Source organism: Armigeres subalbatus, chromosome 1 (genome assembly GCF_024139115.2).
Source record: "Armigeres subalbatus isolate Guangzhou_Male chromosome 1, GZ_Asu_2, whole genome shotgun sequence".
Taxonomy (NCBI): domain Eukaryota; kingdom Metazoa; phylum Arthropoda; class Insecta; order Diptera; family Culicidae; genus Armigeres; species Armigeres subalbatus.
Genome location: NC_085139.1, coordinates 13,596,925 through 13,619,371, shown reverse-complemented (window position 1 = coordinate 13,619,371; position 22,447 = coordinate 13,596,925). Strand labels below are relative to the sequence as shown.

Below are 22,447 nucleotides of genomic sequence, written 5' to 3'. Positions count from 1 at the left end.
ATGGTGTGCAAAACTGTGTGAAGATTTCGGGCGAACACTCCAGTTCGTTCGAATCGCGCCGGGGACTAAGACAAGGTGATGGACTTTCGTGCCTGTTGTTCAACATTGCGCTAGAAGGAATTATGCGGAGAGCCGGGTGTAACAGCCGGGGTACGATTTTCAACAGATCCAGTCAATTTATTTGCTTTGCGGATGACATGGACATTGTCGGCCGAACATTTGCAAAGGTGGCAGAACTGTACACCCGCCTGAAACGTGAAGCAACAAAAGTTGGACTGGTGGTGAATGCGTCAAAGACAAAGTACATGCTTGTGGGCGGAACCGAGCGCGACAGGGCCCGCCTGGGAAGCAGTGTTACGATAGACGGGGATACCTTCGAGGTGGTCGAGGAATTCGTCTACCTCGGATCCTTGCTAACGGCTGACAACAACGTTAGTCGTGAAATACGAAGGCGCATCATCTGTGGAAGTCGGGCCTACTACGGGCTCCACAAGAAACTGCGGTCGAAAAGATTCGCCACCGCACCAAATGTGTCATGTACAAGACGTTAATAAGACCGGTTGTCCTCTACGGACATGAAACATGGACAATGCTCGAGGAGGACTTGCAAGCACTCGGAGTATTCGAGAGACGGGTGCTTAGGACCATCTTTGGCGGTGTGCAAGAAGACGGTGTGTGGCGGCGAAGAATGAACCATGAGCTCGCCCAACTCTACGGCGAACCCAGTATCCAGAAGGTAGCTAAAGCCGGAAGGGTACGATGGGCAGGACATGTTGCAAGAATGCCGGACAGCAACCCTGCAAAGATGGTGTTCGCTTCCGATCCGGCAGGTACGAGACGGCGTGGAGCGCAGCGAGCGAGATGGGCAGACCAGGTGCAGAACGACTTGGCGAGCGTGGGGCGTATCCGAGGATGGAGAGATGCGGCCTCGAACCGTGCATTGTGGCGTCAAATTGTTGATTCAGTGTTATCTGTTTAGATGTTAACTAAATAAATGAAAAAAAAAATGAAATGTGTGAGCGCAAAACACGTACAAAATTATCTCCTATTTTTAAACACTTGCCCTTAACCAATTTGTTCGCTCAAAAATCTGCATTCAACGGAAAAACTTGCTATAAATATAAAAGAATGTGAATTATGGAATATATTTACCAACCGGTGCTATTTTTTTCTTACTCATACATTTTTTTCATATGTGAAACATGTGAAAGGCATCAATACCAATAGGTGGATTAATCAGGCATTTTCTTATGTATATTAGTCCAATCACCTCTGAAACCACAATGATAACAAAGAAGGAACATATTATGACAGCTATCAAAATAAACCCTGGAGGGAACAAAAAAATTGCGTGATCAGATCATTTTCCACTTCCCCCGCAGTATTTGATACCTGGGGTAAGTGTAAAATCTTTGAATTATTTGCTTTCTTGGCACAAACCACTACCAATTGTATTATATAAATTTCAACATAGTATTAGTGTGAGCCTCAAAGTAGATTCTTGCATAATGTTATGATGTGGTAAAAACTGTAAAGTATGTACAATTCCAATTTTTCGAGTCGACTTTTACACTTACCCTCTTTTTCCACTTCCCCCAGTGTACCTTACACTTGGCGGCAATGTTGTCCCACATTCTGTGCAAAAAAATTTGCTCTTTGATTTTACACCATCTAAACGATTTTATAATCTTAATTTAGTAAGTGCGATTAATAGAAAGATATTTGAATTTTCTAAACGTAATGTCAAATTGTCAAAAAAAAACACTGAACACACTCCAGTGTATTTTCTGCGCGCTTCTGTGGCTCTGGCGTGCATTTTTTGATAGTTTGACATGACATTTACAAAATTCAAATATCCCATTATTAGTTACACTTACTGAATTAAGTTCAAAAAACCGTTTAGGTGGAGTAATATACAGTGCTTTACTGTACAGTACCAGTTAAATTAGTTCTAACAAAATCTGAGAGATATGGGGAATTATCGCATGGTACAAAGTTTTTTGGACGGCAAAATTACGCTACCACATGATCGATCCACTTTGCTGCACATCTTGTCTTTTCGTACCCATTGAACCACGAATTTTCGTAGTGTGAACGATGGGTCTCTCCAACAACTGATTCCATGTTTGGATCATTTGCCTCCTCCATGTACCGTCTTCCATCTACACCCCATATGGATGGCGTGCAGCATTCTCTTGTCAAAGACTGAACGCGTTGGATATTCAAGAGTCGAGATCTCAAACCTTTAGAGCACTACTGGTCTAATGAGCGTTTGGTAGAAAGTCTAATTTATACTACTTCGAATAATATTCAATTTTCTTGCGAATTTCACAGTAAGTATGATCCTATTACGATGCAACTTCGGATTTAACTGCTGGTATCGATTTTGGCGGCCAACAATGAGCGCAACTACACATTTTGACACCTCTGAAATTTTCGCAAGATTAAGCAAAAACACGTTTAGGGTTTTCCTTGTATAATTACTTCATTAACAGGTATGATAGAATTTGCTCAACGAGTTTAGTCATAAAACGGACGATGCGTCTCCATATGCTTATTCATATATAATGTTCAACATTTTTTAAATATCCATACTTACCCTGCCTCCTGGGATCCCCATGGTGTAGTATTAGATATTCTACTGAAAAGCACTCGAAGGACATACACATCAGATTATCTAAATAGATTTTCAATAAAATAAAGGATCATACAACATGCAAATGACTTTAACGCCAAGAAAAGCGATGAACCCCCTATTTTTGTGAACAAATAATCTCGGTATTATTTTCCCTCAATCAATGCGAATGAATTCGTCCCCATGGCTCCTCATCGTGCAACCATATGGATAACGCTAAGGGTTCTTTCACAAATAACAAATAACTAAATTTGATGATTTTGAACCGCTATCCGCCCTCTCGTAGCACATTTTGTATGGAAGGTTTAGTTGTGACGTAGGATTACGTCCTTTTGGAAGATAGGGGGTCATTCTGCAGATTCAAATTCGAGTCACGAAAAGTAGTCTGGAAGTCTGGGTTAATAACTCAGCCGTCTTCCAACCGAGTTTGGAGATTTTGGTGTCGATCGATCGACGAACTTTTTGATATTTTGACCAACTATTAAAAATAATAAATTATACGAGCTCGGTGGTCTAGTGGCTACCGCTTCTGCCTTATAAGCAGGAGGTCAATTCCAGGCTCGTCCCTTTCCTACTTTGTATTTCTATCATAGTACTTTCTGTGTTTCACGTTCTACCAACACGATTCCTACTGTTATAACCTTCCACACTAACAATTCCAAAACCTCCCCTGTCACCTATGAGAGGTCGTAGAGTCCTCTGCATCTTTCTTAAGTAGGTATCCGACTAATCATCCTTCCCCTTCCCCAGCATTCGCAAGGACGTGACCAGGACAGATCTGGACTGTTGGAGAGTGCATTGCTTCCATTTAAGAGATAGTGATTAGTCCCAAATCAATATCTGGGGTAACGGATGAAAATGATGCTGCTCTCATACAATAGTCCAGGCTTGTACCACCTACGAATTTGTGCGAATTGCTCAATGCTAATGCTAATGCTAACTATTAAGAATAATAAATTAGGGCAGCAATATAAATTTTCCATAAGGAATTAAAAATTGTTCATAAAAATTAAGAAATTACTAATTAAGAAATCAGGATGCAAGCTACAAATATTGAATAAAAAAAATAAAAAAATAATGCAAAATTTCCATAGACAATAAAGAATTTTCCACAAAATAAAAATAAATTAGCACTTATAAAACCAAAAACTGCAAGAATTATCCATCAGAAATCAAAATTTTCCAGTGAAAAAAATACAAAATTTCCAGAAATAAATCAATATTAGCAATAAACAATTACAAAATTTCCCACAAAATAAATATTTTTGCTCCACTTTCCACAAAAAAAGTCAATAAAGAGCAACAAAAAAAAAAATAAAAAATTTGCATAAAAAATATAAAAACCAATAAAATTGTGAGAGTTCTATCAAAGGTTATTGCCTATTTTTCGGGTATTGGCCACCCGATATGGTCATTAATTTGAAACTGCAAAAACTGACCATTTCCAATCGCTCCGCCCTCTACGTCACACTTTTTGTATGAAACATAAAAAAATTGTATGTACTTTAGGCAACCCCACTTTTCCCCTCTAACCCTTACGTAATTTATGGATATTCCTCGGTGTTGAATTTAATTTTAGGATAAAAAAACACATTAAAATTTTTATTTTAAAATGGATATTTTCTTTTGAGGGAACCACTTTCCTTCTATGGGACTTGAACCAATGACCCTCAGTAAACTAGACTGGTGCTTTTATCCAACTAAGCCACGAAGGACGTCCGTCAGCCAATAAAATTGATTAAATTTTGTATGAACGATAAACGCTTCTGAAAACGGATGATCATGGCCAGATGACCATCTATGGAAAAAATGCTCATTTTTATTGCTTTTTATATTTTTCCAAAATAAGTTTCATTATATTCGCTGCTTTTTCTTGATTTTTCGTAAACAGTTCTAATGTTTTGTGGAAAAAAGTATTTATTTTGTGGAAACTTTGTAATTGTTATTGCTAATATTGATTTATTCATGAAGATTTGGTATTTTTTGCGATGGAAAATTTTGATTTCTTTATAAAAAAAAATCTTCTTTTATAATTGCCATTTTTGCTTTTATGAATGCTAATTAATTTTTGTTTTGTGAAAAAAATATTATTTATTTATTTTTGGATTTATAGAAATTTTATATTTATTCGTTGATTATACCCTGATCTTTATTGGGTATTAAATCGGTAAACGAACCGATACCGTACGAGCATCGCAAGTACAGACATCAAAATCGTGCATCTTACCGACTGGACTCTAATCTTCAGTTCAATCAAGATATTTCGAGAGCGGACACGAAAACTACAGGCAACGATGACGCCGATAGAAGCGCGGTCCCAGCGGAAAGAGAATAAATAATTGAGCAGCAGTCGCAGGCAGCAGCACATTTGTTTGTTTTTTTTTTTCTTCCAAGTTCGTTTATTTGGTAGGCTCAGGCGTGTATAACACTTTACGCAGCCATGGTTCTTTGTGATATATACAATCAATATCATTTTATTATACAGTTAATAAGAGAGGGGAAGGAGCCAGCGTACTCGTGGTGACTCGAGGTTAGTTTACAATGTTTAAGGATGGACGGGGCTTAGGATTTGGGATAAGGAAATTTCAGCTTCTCATCCGGGCATTTGGCGTCAGTGACGATGTGGCGTGTCGTCATGCTCGAGGAATGGTTCGACTGGGAGCATCTTCCGGATGGCAAGAGCTATGGAGCTCTACGGAACAAAAAGGCAGAGACTAAACAAAAAAAAAACTGACGAAAGAAGAAAAAAAAACAAAATATTAAATTTTGATGTCAGAAGCACAAAGAAAACTATAAATGGCCTGCATATAGACAACATCACGATCTCCCAAAACACCTCGAACTTCCCTGAAGGGTTGTTTACCTCGGGCCACAAGGGTATCCAATAATTGCTCTCTGGAGGCGTCATTTTCCGAGCAGGACCAAACTACGTGATCAATGTCATCATAACCGGCTCCGCACCTATATAAGTTGCTATCGACAAGGTTTATTCTGTACAGATGTGCGTTTAGTGAATAGTGATTGGACATAAGTCTCGACATCACGCGAATGAAGCCTCGACTTAAGTCCTCACCTCTGAACCACGCTCGCCCAGAAACTTTTGGAACTATGGAAAATAGCCACCGTCCAAGTTCATTGTGTGTCCAATTCCTTTGCCAACTTTGAAGAGTACTCTGACGGACTAATGGGAAAAACTCGTTGCTCGAGAATTGTCTATCATAAACCACACCTTCCTGTGCGCCCACCTTTGCCAGCGAGTCTGCCTTCTCATTGCCGTAGATTGAGCAGTGAGCTGGGACCCAAACAAAGGTAATCTTGAATGATCTTTCGACCAAAACACGCATCTGCTCTCTTATGCAACGTACACACCAGTCAAGCAGTTTGACGAACATTGACTCCACCCCCAAGAAAACGCTTCGGTTGCTGCTTTGTTGGAACGTGTGTGAAGTTGTTCGAACAACCATTTTGTTACCCGCTAGCTCCAATCAAGCTACGAATGGGAGACAAATGAAGGGTCGTTTACCGTAAATCACCACACCACACACGCTCACGGTAGTACTTACCTGTAGCAGGAGCTACACACACGTGTGTCGCGAAATACGTGCCCACCTGTGTGGTACGATGGAAAAACCGACAAACAGTGCCGTACCTAAGCGGCTCAAAAGCGACTCAAGGAGAAAAATCGTAAGCGAAACACAGTAGGCGAGGCTTGATGACTCCAATCTGAGTCCGGTAAAGCGACAACAAAACCAAGGAGTTGGAGAAATCTAAAGGGCTGCGTAGTCTCAAAGAATGTGCTACATACACGGCCAAATGTTTTTACATGCTTGTTTATTTAATTGATTGTGACGTCAACAGGGCTTGAATGGGTACTTGCGGTTTGTTTGTTGGTGGTAGCATTCGGATGGTTAGTGTCCGCCGGCGCTGATGAAGGGTGAGTCTCGATGTTGTTGCTCTTGGTCGCTCGGCATTTCCGCTGCTTGCCGTTCACTACGAGCGCTGATGATTGCTGGAATGCCGGATGATGGCCGACAATGGTCGTACGAGGGCTGATAATGGCCGGACGATGGCGGACCGAGGGCCTGCAATTGCCGTACGATGATTGATGATAGCGTGTCGGACTATAACCGGCGATGACGGTTCGATGATGACCGACGATGAATGACGATGGCGTGCCGGACGAGAACCGGCGGTATCGTTTCGATGGTGCTACGATGGCCGATGAAGGACGATGGCGTGCCGGACGAGAGCCGGCGCTGTCGTTTCGGTGGTGGGTCGATGGCGTGCCGGACGAGAACCGGCGGTATCGTTTCGATGGTGCTACGATGGCCGATGAAGGACGATGGCGTGCCGGACGAGAGCCGGCGCTGTCGTTTCGATGGTGGGTCGATGGCGTGCCGGGCTAGAGCCGGCGATGTCGGTTCGATGGCGGATCGATGGCGTGCCAGACGAAAGCCGACGATGGAGGTGCGGGGCTTTGCGTGATGTGATGCTTCGCAATGGCGGCCGGAGAGCTTTGCGGCGAGGCGATGGTATTCAACCGGAAGCCGGATGTTGGACTTTGGCAGGGTTTTCGAGGCAATCCGGCGCAAGGCGACGAGGTGACGGGGTTGTAGGACGATTCACTGCCGCGATGGTGTCGTGGCCGGGCCAAGGTGTGGCACTCCGGCTGTTCAGTCGTTGTTGGTCCACGTGCAAAGTCGAACTCCCCGATTCTATATACGTCTGGCCGTGCCTGTTCCGGGAAACCGATGCACCACTGTTCTGCGGAATAGAAAATGCCACTTCCAGCACCGCCAAAGGGCATACAAAAAGAAAAAGGCCCACTATGCGGACCTTTTTCTTGGTTTTAGAGTACAACTGCTGGTACTTCTTTTGAATAGCCTTTTATTCTCACTAGGCTTTCACTTGTGTCGACAATTTTTCCGACGCGCACTGCGATTCCGACCAGCGTTTCGAAACGACTAATCTCCTTGAGATATTCACTGAGATTATAAAGGCGAATTTGGTACGACAGGACACGAAAATCTACGAGCACATGACAGTGTCTTCTATTTGGCAACCCTTCCATCCTATTTCACCTGTGGGCAGATGAAAGAACCTCGGGAGCTTTTAATGTTTTGCTCGTGCTCAAACCGCTGCAATTAAACACTACCCATGCAGCATAAATGGTGTTTTGACATGCGGTGCTCACACCTTTCTCAGCGTGAGTTCCTTGTAGGTGAGAGAAAAACACGGTGGGCTTGATGTCAATAAAATGTAACTTGCGGAGGAGCTGGCAAGTATTAATTGGAACCAACGGTTACAATTTGACAGTTGGCAGCTCGGTTGGAAAAAATTAAAACGTTTTGATTTTGGTTTGAGTTTTCGGGGGTGGAGTCAAGGTTCGCCGAACATGTTTGAGCATTTGTATTGAAGTTGCGCAAACCCCCATATATTTTTTGATGGTTGGTGCTCAAGTTGTCACTTCGGTCGTTCGTGTGTGATATTGTTGGTCGAATAAAGTGATTGTTCGTGCCGCTGTTGGTAAAACTGGATGGATGTTGGAATAAACGAGAGGTGGAGTCAATGTTGGTCAAACTGCTTGACCGTGTGTACGTTCCATTATGTTTGTAAGAAAGTAAGATGCGTGCTTAATAGGTTTCATCGACCGGAGTGCCTCGATAGAACTAAGACTATCCGAGAAGATGAAATAATGGTCTACGGGCTGTTTGGAAATTATCCCCAAAGCGAAGTTAATTGCTGCCAGCTCAGCAACATAAACCGAACACGGTTCCTGAAGTTTTTGGAAGGTGGTTGAAGTTACATTGAAAACACCGAAGCCAGTGGATCCGTTGATGCGAGAACCATCAGTGAAATATCTGTTGTTGCAATTGACATGTTCATATTTTTCAGAAAAAAGTGAGGGAATAGATATTTGTCGAAGATGATCTGGTATTCCTTGAATAGCATGTTTCATGGACAGATCGTATACAATTGAGTAACTGTCGTTGGTGAAGTGAACTCGAGGGGGATTATAACACGGAAGACAAAGATCTGACGATATGTAGTTGAGATAAACTCTCAGGAATCTTGAACGACAAGTTAGTTCAAGCATATTATCGAAGTTATCTAGAACAAGTGTGTTACTTGTTCCACATTTGATGAGTATTCTAAGTGAGAGCTCCCAGTAACGGTGCTTTAAAGGAGTGACTCCAGCAAGCACCTCCAGGCTCATGTTATGCGTTGAATGCATGCAGCCAAGGGCAATACGCAAACAACGATACTGAATTCGTTCCAATTTGATCAGGTGGCAATCAGCTGCTGAGAGGAAGCAGAAGGAGCCGTACTCTAAAACAGAGAGAATAGTCGTTCTATAGAATTTGATGAGGTCTTCCGGGTGAGCACCCTACCATGTTCCGGAGATAGAACGTAGAAAATGGATCCTTTTCCGGCATTTTTGTATCAAATACTCAATGTGGAGTTTCCAGGTGCATTTGGAATCAAACACGACCCCAAGGTATTTAGAAGATAAAGATTGGTTGATGTCATCATTCAACAGCTTGAGTTTCAGTTGAGCAGGATACCGCTTCTTAGTAAACACAACCAATTGAGTTTTTTGCGGTGAAAACTCGATCCCTAAATGTCTGGCCCAAACAGTCAGATTATCTAAGGTACTTTGCAATGGTCCTTGCAAGACAGCTGCACATGGACCTCTTAGAGAGACCACGGCATCACCTGCAAGTTGTCTGAGCGTGCATTGTCCTTCCAAACAATTGTCAATATCTTTAACATAGAAATTATAAAGCAAGGGACTTAAACATGATCCTTGGGGAAGTCCCATGAAGCTATTTCTGGAAGTTGTCAGTGTGCCGAGTGTGAAGTTCATTTGTTTTTCTGACAACAAATTATATAAGAAATTGTTCAAAATAACGGGTAATCCACTACTGTGCAGATTGTCTGACAGTACTTCTATGGAAACTGAATCAAAAGCGCCCTTAATATCCAAGAATACTGAAGCTAATTGCTCCTTGTGCGCAAAGGCCAGTTGTATATCTGAAGAAAGCAACGCCTGACAATCGTTTGTTCCTTTCCCTTTTCTAAATCCAAACTGAGTATTTGAAAGCAATGCATTTTGTTCGACCCAATGGTCGACTCTTGAAAGGATCATTTTCTCTAATAACTTTCTCATGCATGATAGCATGGCAATCGGTCGGTATGAATTGTGATTAGACGCTGGTTTCCCAGGCTTTTGAATAGCTATTACTTTGACATGTCGCCATTCAGGTGGCACAATGTTGTACTCCATGAAACAGTTGTACAGGTCAAGTAATCGTCTTTTTGCGATATCTGGGAGGTTTTTAAGAAGATTGAATTTGATGTTATCGCATCCCGGAGCAGAGTTATTCGATGAAAGAAGAGACATGGAAAGTTCCAGCATTGAGAATGGTCCACCCAAAGAACCGGGATCAGTGACTGATTCTCGAAATAGCGGTTCTGCTGGTACTGAATCTGGACAGACCTTTTTTGCGAAGTTGAATATCCATCGATTGGAGTATTCTTCACTCTCGTTGGTGGAAATGCGGTTCCGCATGTTGCGGGCCGTTTTCCAAAGTGTTGTCATTGAGGTTTCTCGTGATAGTCCCTCGACAAAACGTCGCCAGTAGCTACGTTTTTTTGCCTTGAGAAGATTTTTGAGCTTTCTTTCGAGCCTCAAATACTCTTCAAAAAGCTCGGACCTTCCGTGTTTACGGAAGGCCTTGAAGGCATCAGATTTCTCAGAATACAACTTAGTACATTCATCATCCCATACAGGAGTGGCTGGTCTTCTTATGACAGATGTACTTGGAACGCGTCGTTTCTGAGCTTCTAGTGCGCTTTTTTGAATCAACTCAGAATCGATATTCATCCAAAGGTGGAAGAGTATCAGTTGATTCAATACCAATTTTTACCGCCGATGCAAATTTTGGCCAGTCAATGTTTTTCGTGAGGTCGAAAGGAACATTAACTGGCTCAGATTGTTGATAGCTACTTTTAATTTTGGTAACTATCGGCATATGATCACTACCATGGGGATCTTGAATTACCTTCCACGTGCAATCTAATGATAGTGAATTTGAACATAAAGACAGATCAATACGGCTTTGTTGACCATTTGGTCCTATTCGAGTTACTTCACCAGTGTTCAAAATATTCAAATTGAAATCGTCACACAAATCATAGAAAATAGGCGCTCTATAATCGTCATACGTTTCGCCCCATCCAATACCATGTGCGTTCATATCACCCAATATCAATACTGGAGATGATAGGAGGGAGACTGCGCTCCAAAAATGTCGACGATTAATAGAGGCATTTGGAGGAATGTACACTGAAGCTATGCAAAGATCTTTATTCTTCACATTTACTTGGCATGCGACGATTTCTATGCCGGGAACAGTCGGAATGGGAATTCTGTAGAAGGAGTAGCATTTTTTGATCCCCAAAAGAACGCCACCATAATGATCATCCCGATCTTGGCGAATAATGTTAAAATCGTGGAAGTTGATTTCATCTTCAGAAGAAAGCCATGTTTCACAAAGTGCAAATATATCGCAATCGTAATTGCGAATCAAAAACTTGAACCCGTCTAATTTATGTTTTAGACTATGACAGTTCCACTGCAGCACAGTGATTGTATCTTGGGTATTGGCCGTATTATCCATCGAAAGATACAATTTCTGCAAGAAGGGGCCATGAAACAGTCAATTGCTTGAGATAACTTTCAATTGTTGGAATAAAGAGGTCAATGATTGGCCTCAATGAATTCGGAATATTGAACAAGTTCAAAAAACAGTCCACAAGGTCCTTAAAGGAGATCAATCCTCGCTTGGACGGAATACTTTTTCTAGAAGTGCGAATTTGTTTTTCTTTCGTTGATTCTCCTAGCCGGATGTTTCTTCGAAACATCGGATTTAGGCAATGGCGGGAATGTCTTACTGCAACTAGGATCAAAAGAAGCAGTAGGAACAGATTGCTTCGGGATTTTAAATAAACCCCATTACCTTCAGATTTTGGCAAGCTTTTATGGATGACTTTTGTTCTCTTACGGCGCGATCCAGGGAAGACGGTTGCTTCCTCTTTTCGGGCACGTGTACCTCCGCAGAATCATCCATGTCGGCTGCGTCAGAGTCCAATTCGTCAATTGATATGGAATCATAATAATCACTTACACGAACGGTGGCTGAAATAGCAGTCGATGCAGTGGCTATGGCGGATGTGTCTTGCGACCTAACCATTTCCGCATACGACTGCTTGGAGCGCTGTACCAACGAGCGCTTCACTTTTTGGGTGCGCTTTTTGTACACCGGGCATTCTTGCAAACCATGGGGAGGGTTCAAACCACAATAAGCACATTTTGTTGCTTGTTGCTGGCAGAACTCCTCCCGATGTCTTTCTGAGCATTTGCCACAACGTGGTTTGTTGTCACAAAACCATTTGTTTGTTCTTCATGAAAGTTAGAGAACAACAAGACAGGTAAAGGTCAATGTTGGCAGTTAGTGGCTTTGTTGTTTCCTAATTTCTATTTTTCGCATGAGTAGTAGTCAAAGTCAGTGGAAGTCTGGAATTTTATCTCAAGATTATAAATATTGTATTATTGAAAATAAAGGTTCCCCGAAAACTATGCCATTCCATCGTCGCGACCTGAGAGTCGCGACTCTATCGTTGGATCCAGGTTGGATCGCTGCATGGAATGTTCCACATTCACTTCCATGCCAACGGCAGCAGTCGCGTCGCGAGTGTTTTAGAAACGTTTATTTTCAGAACCACCGATTTATAGAAGAGTAGGTTGAGTTTGATTGACAAATGCTGGTAAAGCATACCATTGGTACCTCGCATACCTGAAGGAATAAAATAGACCCCATCTCGCGTTCCGTAGTCTCTTACTCAGTAACTCCTATCCCTACCTCCTCGTGGTAATGGCCGGCATACGAGCAACCTTAGGGAACCTGTTTCGCAAATTTAGTATCAATTTGTCCACATGATTCTCAGTATGGCCAAATCGCCGAATAATATGCAAGTAATGAACTTTGAAGTAGTTCGACGCATGTTTGGTCGGGTGTGGTGATGCAACCACACTACGATAAGCGAGAAACAAACTTTGAAGACAAAAAAAAACTTTGAAAACATGCTTATGAAAACATGAAAACGTACCTCTTATTTTGTCCAGAATGCAGCTCCCAAAGAATGACACACACGTGTTCGATCTTGTTTTGGAATTTTTTTTGAGGTTAGCTTGATTTACATACATTTTTTTTCTAAAGCGCATATTCCGTGAAAAATGCATCCTTCTTTCTGGCATTCGACACTGCAAGGGCCTCAACCTGCTCATTGACCGGAACTAGTTTCTTTTAAAATACTTATAGTTACTTCCGATCTATAAGAAAGAGAACAGACTAGAGTGTGTCAATTACAGAGGGATCACCCTTTGAACTCGGCGTACAAAATCCTGTCGCGTATCCTGTTTAACAGACTGAGACCACATGAGAAGTCCTTCGTCGGCGAATATCAGGCAGGTTTCCGTGAGGGCCGATCAACGACGGATCAGATGGTTAGCCTGCAGATGATCCTTGATAAATGCCTGGAGTACAACTTGGAGACTCACCATCTGTTCATTGATTTCAAAGCAGCGTACGATTCAGTGTAAGGAAATGAGCTGTGGCAGATAATGTCCGAACATGGTTCTCCGGCGAAACTGATTAGACTGATACGTGAAACGCTGGATGGCTCGAAATCAAGTATTCGGATTGCAAACGAAGTGTCAATCTCGTTTGTGACCTTAGACGGATTCTACCAATGGCCCTTTATGGACATGAAGAATGGACGTTAAAAGAGGTGGACTGGAGAGCCATCGGGGGTTTCGAGCAAAAACTGCTGCGTACAATACTCGGAGGGAAACTAGAAAATGGTATGTGGCGCAGACGCATTAATCATGAGCTGTACTGCCGTTATACGCATAACTGTCCCATGTACATAGGAAATCCCAGCAAACATGGGACAAATATGCGTATGACGGCAGTGTATCAAGTATACAAAGAACAAAATATTGTAAATCGTTTAAAATACGACAGAATTTAGTGGGCTGGTCACATAGTGCGAATGTCGGGAGAAACAATAGCGAAAACAATATTACAATATTCAACAGAGAACCAGATAGAGGCCGGCGACTTTGTGGAAGGCCACGAACACGCTGGCTGCACGCGGTGGAATCGGACATGGGGACCCTAAACGTTCGGGGAAACTGGAGGAACTTCGCCCAAGACCGACGATTATGGAACTCTACAATACGCCAAGCATAGGTGTATCGACGCTGTAGCCAACCAGGTAGGTAATAGTTACTGCTAGAATTAGTCAAGTTGTAAGTTGCTAGTCAACTTCTAGAACATGAAAATTATGGAAGCATACAAAGTAGGTGAATGGAATAGGCTCGGAATTGAACCCACGACTTCTTGCGTATGAAGCAGATGCGATAGCCATATGATCACCAAACCAAACAAATTATTCGACCAACAACGACCGAAGTGCCAACTTCAGCGTCAGCCACCCCCCTGGCGTCCTATACTATAGTTAAGGGGTTTGACAATAGCCACCATGTCCACGGACGGTAGCTCATTACCGTCCGTTGTTATTGCACGAAAATAAACATTATGTGTTTTGTTTACTATTTGTTTTGGTTAAATCTGAAAATTGTTTTCGAAATAATTTGCAAGATTTCCATCTTTGACCATGGGAATTATGTTATTTGATGATAAAATATAATAAACTAACGAATTGGAGTGAATCGATAGGTGAAATCAAACGCTACACGAAATCATATTTCGTAACTTGTTCTCCCGCTCCGAATCAAACAAAAGATATTATTATTGTTTATACTGTGATGAGCATCACAGTTTAAATGGTCCGGGGATGCAATTCGAACAACATTCAATAGTGAAATTGAAATGAAATAAATGGTGTGCAGAAAGATGTTTTAGGATTATATTTACATGCCCATAATAGCTGGTATTATTTTTGAATAATTTGAAAATATGTAGCCAACAATAGTTTGGATAAAATGTAGTTGCTTGTAAACGCACGATTCGGGAGAAGTACTTTTCAAAATGTATGCTGGACATATTCATGAAGATGTTCGCTACGCTGAAAAGCATGTCTTGCCACGGGGTTGGCGTCAGCTATCAAAAATATATGAGGGATTTTGTATAACTCCACTACAAACGCTCAAGCATGCTTAACCAACATTGACCCCGTCCCCGTCCTCGGAATTCATAAAATTTATGTAATCGAACGGTTTCCTATATAACATGCTGAGTGAACAAAATCGACCAGTCAAAACACTGTCCCACCAAGCCTTCCACCCACTAACGAACGATACACACGCAAGTGAAACCACGCGTCTCCATCAGTTTGCTTGCGCTCTTTTAGTGTTGTCTGTCTGACGAATTTCCGACCGGAGGTGGGTCGTTTAGAATTCTACACTATGAACCTTCAAGTCCCCAATTCAAAAGTTTGACTTTGGAGTAAAATGATAGCCTTTCGGTACAACTTTGTTATACGAAAAAAAACAAAAATAATGGATTCAACATTTGACATTCAAAGCATTGAAACACCTTTCGGAAATATTCATATGTATTACGAATTTTCAAGTAACACATAAAAAAAATGATACAGATGAGCTTGTTTTGATTTATTATTTCTTTATTTATATCTAATAAATACGATAATAATAATAATAATAATCCTTCATGTGAGAGTTTCATTGATCATCTCAAATTTTAAATTTTTGTCATCCTTATTATTTATTCTAATCGTACTTCAATTAGATTTTGCTAGCGCGAACAATAACACCAAACAAAATAAATTTTGTTCTTGGAACGAACGATACGCTTTATGGAACCATAGCCATAGCAATAATATATTACCGGCTACACACGATCTAAATGAACACCATCTTCAATTAATAGAACGTACACTACACATATTATTTACTTAGACAAAATCAAAATTTAGCAAGTCGTCAACATTATCTTCATTCGCTTTGAACACGTGCTCCAGACAGCGTTTCTTGTGTTTGGAAAACGTCGCATCATCACTAAACCGTTTTGAGCAGTTGAGACATTGGAAAGGTTTCTCACCGGTGTGAATCCTAAAACATAGTAAAAATGTTCAAATTACATGTCAATCTACATTAAGCGTTTACAATAGTGTCATAGCAGCATAACAATGGCACATAATGATATCTACCTGCGATGGATCACCATCTGATCCTTCCTCACAAAACCCTTGTGGCAAAACTCACACACGTGCTTCTTGCCGTGCGTATGCGTGGCCATGTGCTGTCGCAGTGAGACCGCCGTTTTGTACGATTTGTTTATGCAAACCGTACAGTCGTACCGTCGGACGTCCGAGTGCGTATTCTCCATGTGGGTTTGCAGCGTTTGAATGGTTGTGTGCCGTTTCCCGCACTCTTTGCAGGCGTACTTGTCGGTGTGGATGCCCTTGTGGTGGTCCAGGTGCGCCTTCGAGAGAAAGGTGCGCGGACAGCTGAGACACTGTGCGTATGGGTAGGTGTCGTTGGGGTGGTCCACTTTGATGTGCCGCTCCAGGTCGGAAGTTTTGGCGTGATTTGTCTTGCAAAGTTTGCAAGCAAGGTGGTACATCCGCTGTTTGGTGCCTCCTACGTTGGTCTTCTTCAAGTGCACGATCTGCTTGTGGTTGTAAAGTTGGTGGTAGTTTTTGAACTCCTCCTTGCATTCACCGCACACGTGGGGGTTTCTGCCTTCATGTTCCATTTCCATGTGGTACCGGAGGAGGAGGGCTCGCCGGAACGACCTGCCGCATGTTGTACAGATGTGCGGATTTTCGTTCGTGTGGAGCAGCATATGCCTTTCGAGACTAGATTTCGCAGTGAAGCGTTTATCACAAATATTACAAACGGGTTGTGTGTTATCCATGTGTACCAGGCGTATGTGGGCTTTTAGTTTGTGTTTGTATTGGAATGTTTTCCCGCAGGTCTCACATACAATTTTTTTGGGTGCTTCAGCACTGCATTTCACGTCATGCTCAGTGCCGTGAAGTTTGTTCTCGTGCGATTTGAGCTGAATGATCGATTTGAAATGGATAGGGCAGTGATTACATTTGTGCGGTCTTTCTGATTTGTCATGGCGAGACAGATGTCTGTTGTAAGTCGCCAACAGAGGAAAATCTAGCGAACATTCTTCACAGCGATAGTCAGTCTTGGTCGCATGAATATTTGTTAAGTGCAAAGATAGTTCGTTGGCATCTTCTAGAACCGTTGAACAAATGTAACATTTCCGTCTAATGATATCAACCAGATTGGACTCTATCGCTCCCCGTTTCTTCTTAACCCTTAAATTTAGAACACATTTGTTAAAAATTCTATGAATGTGATAACAAACTTACTTGACCACACACTGATCCCTTCTTTTTATTTCTCTGATCGTGACTTTGGCGGTGGTATCCTCAACAACGTAGTCATCACCGGTAACTTCCTCGACAATTTCATATTCCGGCTCTGGACTAGACTCGGCACGTTCTTCCTCTATGAATGCATCCACCGACGGGTGCTCCAATTTTACTATACTATGGATATCGAATGTAGTATCCCTCGCACTTTTGAGCAACTCTTGAAACTCCACATCCGCTTGGGAAAAATCCCGCTGAATAGCAATCAGCATTTCCAACCGCGCCAGACACTCGATGCAAATGTGTTTCAGAAAATCTTCCTCGCCAATGGCGATGCTCAAGGCTTCGTAAATGCTCAGCTTTATATCGTTGCCGGCAAGATTTCCTTCCACCGAGACCAGGCAGTAGAGCGGGTAGAATTGCAAGCACATCCGGCAGCTTACAATTTCCACGGGTTCCTTATTGCTGAAAAGGACATGGATTTTTTAAACAGTTAGTGTTAGTCGGGTGCATTCAAATTCACAGAAAGTTACGAATTAGGATAGGGACGGGTCTAGGATTCAACTCTAGCAAGTTGATCCAACATGATTGAATAGAAATGACCCGTGAATGACTGGAAAATACCAATTCTTAACAAAATTACCAATTAATAGGCACATGTTTCCAGATTAAATGCGTGATCGATCAAAAGTTATCCATAAGGCGGGAACAAATTTTATTATCTTGTCTCCGCATCCATCCAAATTTCGTCGCCAAATTTGGTTATTGGAGGGAAAATTTCAATTTTAAACTGAAAAATTATTAATAAAACTTTGAATTTTCATTGAAAGATTTTATAAATTTATTTATTTTTATCAATTTATTTATTTATTTTTATTTCCCATCCCATTTATTATCAATAGAAAAAGGACAAACCAAAATAATTGTTCCAGCCTAAATGTGTCTTTTAATTATCAAGTTTTGTCGATCGAAGTATGTCGTGGTGTTAGGTGGACGTGTTTTTCGCTTCGCAAAAGTTTCTCCCGTCAAAAAACGGTTCAAAATACGGAAAAAGAATTTTATAGAGTAACGAAAATTTAAATACATAAGTGATATTATAAGTAACAGTGTTGTTGACCATCATCCAAATATATGCAATTGCACAAATTGAGTTTCAGACACAGTAGGGTATGGGAGGTATTTTGGACCACCAGTTCGACGGGTCATATTTTGGACCACTGAGTGCAAATTCCTCTTGGTGGTCCAAAATAAGAGCCCTCCTAAGGGTGGTCCAAAATACATCCTTTACCCTAATTAATTTCCACTCCAGGGGGCTTATATCCGGAATATAGGCAATTAACTTTGAATGTACTAATCAGGGTTTTTTATGAGGTCTTTATTATAAAAAATTTCAGCCTTAGACTTGCTTATCTCTAGTTGGAAAATTTTGAAAATCAAAAACTACCCGGCAATGAGAATCGTTGGTGCTTTCCAATAAGACCAATAAGACATCTGTTAAAATCTATTGAATGTCTGTCAAAAATAATCTTGCTTTGCGAGCAGTGTTATCTTATTTCAAAATTATTGAACTGCTACTTTTGTTTAATTAGATTTTTATTCAAGATTTAAATCGAATCTTTAAATATTCAATTCGCGTACAAGTCAAGCGACTTGCTCAACTCACTTGCACAATCTAAACCTAGCATATTTAATAGAAGTAAAAAACATCTCTACATACCCATTGACAAACAACCTAGGCTCCCGATACCGGTAGTCATCGTCGCACGCCAACGTCTCGACCTCCTCAAAGTGCCTCAAACAGATCTCGGTCTGGCTCAAGTCACGTCCTTCAGCCAGTTCCATCAGGATGCCGCATCCCACCTGAATCGCGTCGAACCAGCGCTCCGAAAGCGATTCGTCCCGTGGGAACAGCATAAAGCTGCCCTCGGACGTTCCACAGGTTGGTACCACGCAAGGCATTACTGTGATTCAATTTCGGCTATTTACAGGTAGTACCCTTGAATGAAAACAATTATTGATTGATTTTATTCGACTAATCTTATTTTCGACTGTAACACAGACAATCTTTACCGTTGGGATTATCTTCAATCTTCACTGAAAACCGTTACCACAATCATTGAACTTTTCATAGACCGTAAACTGGTGTTAACTCATAAAATATGTATTATGTTTTCTTACAGAATTACAGATTATAAAAATTGCAATCTTGTTTATAATTGAAGGTAGTCGATGTAAACAAACATCTGGCTTTGTCATCTGTCTCATCGCCACGACGACTATCACGATAATCACAAACACACGTATATATGTATATATATACGATATACACATGCAGACAATTTATACACTGAAGATATAAAATATGTATATTGATAAATACTTTATATTTCCATACTAAAATATTTCTCTCGCGTAAATCTGAATCTTTACTCAGACTGATTTGTGTGCTGCCTCTCTTTTTGTCGTTAGGAAATTCTACCCAGCTTCCGTGGAACACCCTTTTTATTCGAAGGCAAAGGCAAAACTCAGTCACTGAGAAGATTCAGATTTACGCGTACGGTCGCCTAATTGATTTATCAAAAAATAAACTGGTAACCCTGCACCACATACAAACAGACATAACACATTGAAAATTCACTCATCAGATTCATCGTTGCTCAAACACTAACGACATCTATTGATTTCAGTTAGTTGGGCAAATCACGAACCAGATGGCGGTATTGAGCAAACGTCAAACTCGAGCAAATCCGATGCGCGCGCCCAAGTGATCGATTGGCCAACTAATGATTATTTGAATTGACCAGTAAATCAGTGAACGATGGAAATTTGACCAGTGTTATGTCTGTTTGTCTGTGCCTGCACGGTACGTATATAGGGCACTGCACGGACTGCTTTGTCTCTTTTTCACTGCAAAGAAATCTGAAAACAACAAGGCCAGTAAACGTCAAATTTCATGAAGAACGAAAGAGATTCTTCCGTGCAGTGCCCTATTGAGATTCTCACACTGAGGATAATCCGCATATATTTATTGGCGAAACTCCATTAAATTTAATTTTAAAATTTAAGTGTGCGCACATAACCATCCACTATCCCAGAACGCACTTGAAACAAATTAGTGTAATACATATCAAGAGCAGCTGCACATATTTTTCATTGGCGCAAAACGAATTTTATTAGCCAAACAAATGAATCACAAATGCGTGGTTAACTGATCACAATAGGCAGCAGCTGAAGTTACATTTTTTCTTCTTTGCAAGTCCCGTCCCAGGGATAAACCATTTCTTCCTTTTCATGTGTTGTTCTTACATGAAGAAGTTTGGCTGCAGTGTTGACAGAGCTATATTTTCTATCTGCGTTTCTCTTAATCAAGGCCTCTATTGGCGGACATGTTTCACGCACAGTCTGACAGACAGGGATGCCAGATATACAGACATGTCTGTATTTATACAGATATTTGGTCTTGCATACAGACATCATACAGATTACAGACATTATACAGACTTTTGATTGAAGTTACAGACTTTTACAGACATTCAGTTTTCGAAAACTTTGGGCAGAATCCTGTTGGGCTATCCAATTAAACCATTTTGGGTTTCCAAAAAAAAATTGCGTAAGGATTTCTATAAAGTTTCCAAACGGTAACATTTTGAAATTCCTTTTGGGTTTCAAACATAATCCTTCTAGCTTTTAGAATTTCAAATGGATAGATTCTTTGATTCCTTTCCGAAATCTAAAAAGATTCCATTCAGAAGTCCAAAATTCATCCCTTCTGAAGCTCAAAATGATAGCGTTCGAAGGTCCAAAAGATTTCCATTAGGGTGCCCAAAAAATATTCGTTTGTACGGATTTAGGTAGAAAATTTTGTGAACTTCCGAACGTAATCCTCCTGGGTTTACTAACGGAATCCCTTCGAGTTTTTGAACGAAATTCTATTGGGCTAACGAAAGGAATCACTCTGGGCTTCTCAAAGAAATCTCGCTTAACTTTTCAAAAGAACCTAAGTAACATTTTTTTCATGAATTAATTTGAACACTGCAATCAATAGATTTCATGTTGTTCTGTTGATTGCGCTATTCAAATTAAATCATGAAAAAAATGTTACTTAGGTCCTTTTGAAAAGTTAAGCGAGAAATCCATTAGGACTTTCAAACAGAATTCTGAACATAATCTCTCTTGAATACCGAACGGAAGACTTTTGGTCTTCCGAACGGAATCCTTTTGGACTTTCCAAAGAAATACTTCTAGACTTTCAATTGGAGCGTTCTGGGCTCCTGTACGGAATCTTTTTCTGCTTCTGGACAAGGGATTCCCATTAGAATACTTAAGGGCCCTGAAAAGCTTTTGTTTGGAACTGCAAAAGGAATCGATTCGAAAAACCCAGAAGAGTTCTTTCCGAAAGCCAAGAAGAGCTCCGTTCAGTTCTTCTTTAAGTGATGAACTTTGTACTGAACTTAAAAATCATTCTAATTGTTTATGATGGACCCTTCCGCCCCTGGCAGCGAACTGCAGCTAACGAAACCAATAGAGATCTGCGAGAAGATAGATCGGAACGATGCCGTCAGGATGTCCGTCGTTGGGTGTCGGAGTTAGAGATTTCAATCGTGTGGTGGGGTTCAGTGGAATAGATTAAGTTAGTTATCCGTAGATACTCTGGTTGGTCGGTCAAATTGTACTGCGTTAGATATAAGTCAATTGATGTTAGTGTTGTAAGAAATTAAAATGTTAGTGCTTAAGTGTCGAAACAAATGTTAAATGTAGTTTGAGTCTAGATTAAATAAAATGTGTAATTGCTTTGTACGTCGCGTGTGTTAATTATTGGAACCGAGAATCGAGGAAGAAAGGCCGTAATTGTGGCAGAGTTCGTTTGCGTCGGGACTGTGATCACCCCATACAGTCCACCCAATCTCCATCGCCCAGGAATAGCGAGAAAAAAAAGCGCCGTTCAGAAAACCAAAAAATCTCGTTTCATGAATCCAAATAGTTCCTTTCTCTGGGTTTCCGAACAAAATTATTTGGGATTCTGGAAAGAATTCTTCTATATTTCTGAACGAAATTATTACAGGCTTCCAAAACAGAATTCTTTTGGGTTTCCTAATGGAACCTTGTTGGACTGTTGAATGAAATTATTTTGGACTTTACTTTCAAACGGATTCCTTCTAGACTTTCAAAAGGAATACTATTGGAATTCTGAGTGGAGTCGAGTTTTTTTTCTCATTCTGTACAAGGGATATCCTTCTGGGATTCCAAAGTCTTAAAAGATTCCGTTTGGAAGCCAAAAGTATTTTTTTTCGAAAGCGCAAAGCTTACTTGTCGTCAGTATCTCGTACTTGACTCGACTAAGTATTACAATGACTTTTTGATTATTGAAAC

General features: G+C 40.9%; 2 protein-coding genes across 3 annotated transcripts; one reads left to right on the top strand and one right to left on the bottom strand.

The window, feature by feature from the left end:
* The first annotated feature begins 6,462 nt into the window (after nt 1-6,462).
* On the top strand, nt 6,463-7,594 carry LOC134208122 (uncharacterized). The gene is made up of 2 exons (XM_062684197.1): nt 6,463-6,909; nt 6,974-7,594. Exons 1-2 carry the CDS (start codon nt 6,797-6,799, stop codon nt 7,512-7,514), a joined length of 654 nt encoding a protein of 217 aa, XP_062540181.1. The 5' UTR covers nt 6,463-6,796; the 3' UTR covers nt 7,515-7,594.
* Nucleotides 7,595-15,331: 7,737 nt separating this feature from the next.
* LOC134208121 (zinc finger protein 883-like) lies at nt 15,332-19,312 on the bottom strand. Of its 2 annotated transcripts, none has more exons than XM_062684196.1 (5): nt 19,139-19,312; nt 18,795-19,073; nt 17,075-17,542; nt 15,896-17,020; nt 15,332-15,797 (listed from the first exon to the last, which is right to left on the bottom strand). In XM_062684196.1, exons 2-5 carry the CDS (start codon nt 19,034-19,036, stop codon nt 15,641-15,643), a joined length of 1,992 nt encoding a protein of 663 aa, XP_062540180.1. In that variant the 5' UTR covers nt 19,037-19,073; nt 19,139-19,312; the 3' UTR covers nt 15,332-15,640. The 2 variants fall into 2 exon arrangements, with proteins under 2 accessions (XP_062540180.1, XP_062540179.1); XM_062684195.1 differs by having other exon boundaries at nt 19,148-19,312.
* Nucleotides 19,313-22,447: the final 3,135 nt, after the last annotated feature.